Here is a 760-nt window from a genome sequence, read left to right as displayed (position 1 = left end):
TTCCCTCGCCAAAGCAGTGCACGTGGTTTATTTGGAACAGTAAACTTGGTTAGGGCATATTTAGGGCAAAGAAATAATGATATAAACAGTTAATTTAGTTGATTTTTTTTTGTCTCTTGGGATGGCAAATGTGGAACGTGCCCGTTGTGACTTTTTCTTTTCTTCATTCAAGGGAGGCAGTCTGTCGCTTCTATAACCGACAAATAAGAAGCAAGCACTTGGCCATCAAGAAAATGAATGAAATCCAGAAAAATATTGATGGCTGGGAAGGCAAAGATATTGGGCAGTGCTGTAATGAATTCATCATGGAAGGTGGCTTGACAAAAATAGGAGCCAAACATGAACGCCACATCTTTCTCTTTGATGGTTTAATGATCAGCTGTAAAACGAATCACGGTCAGTCCCGGCTTCCTGGTTACAGCAATGCGGAGTATAGACTGAAGGAAAAAATTATCATGAGGAAAATACAGATTATTGATAAGGATGACACATCTGAATACAAACATGCTTTTGAACTGGTGTCTAAAGATGAAAACAGTATTCTGTTTGCTGCCAAGTCTGCCGAAGAGAAGAGTAATTGGATGGCCGCTCTGATTTCCCTCCAGTATCGCAGTACTCTGGATAGGATGCTCGACTCGGTATTACTGCAAGAAGAAAATGAACAGCCACTGAGGTTGCCCAGCCCGAATGTGTATCGTTTTGTAGTGGAAGACTCGGAGGACAACATTGTTTTTGAAGACAACTTGCAAAACCGGAAAGG

The 760-nt window shown here is 41.3% G+C and overlaps 1 protein-coding gene across 1 annotated transcript in view; it reads left to right on the top strand.

Moving 5' to 3' along the window:
- SOS2 (SOS Ras/Rho guanine nucleotide exchange factor 2) overlaps positions 1-760 on the top strand; it is a 52917-nt gene that overhangs the window by 30421 nt on the left and 21736 nt on the right. Inside the window, exon 10 of the mRNA XM_035888432.1 lies at positions 173-752. Coding sequence (XP_035744325.1) covers positions 173-752 — 580 coding nt within the window. The remainder of the gene's footprint in view (positions 1-172; positions 753-760) is intronic.

This window comes from Egretta garzetta, unplaced genomic scaffold (assembly GCF_000687185.1).
Source record: "Egretta garzetta isolate BGI_Z169 unplaced genomic scaffold, ASM68718v1 scaffold21, whole genome shotgun sequence".
Classification (NCBI taxonomy): Eukaryota; Metazoa; Chordata; class Aves; order Pelecaniformes; family Ardeidae; genus Egretta; species Egretta garzetta.
The sequence above is the reverse complement of the archived record's forward strand: the minus strand, read 5'-3'. Positions and strand labels throughout refer to the sequence as shown.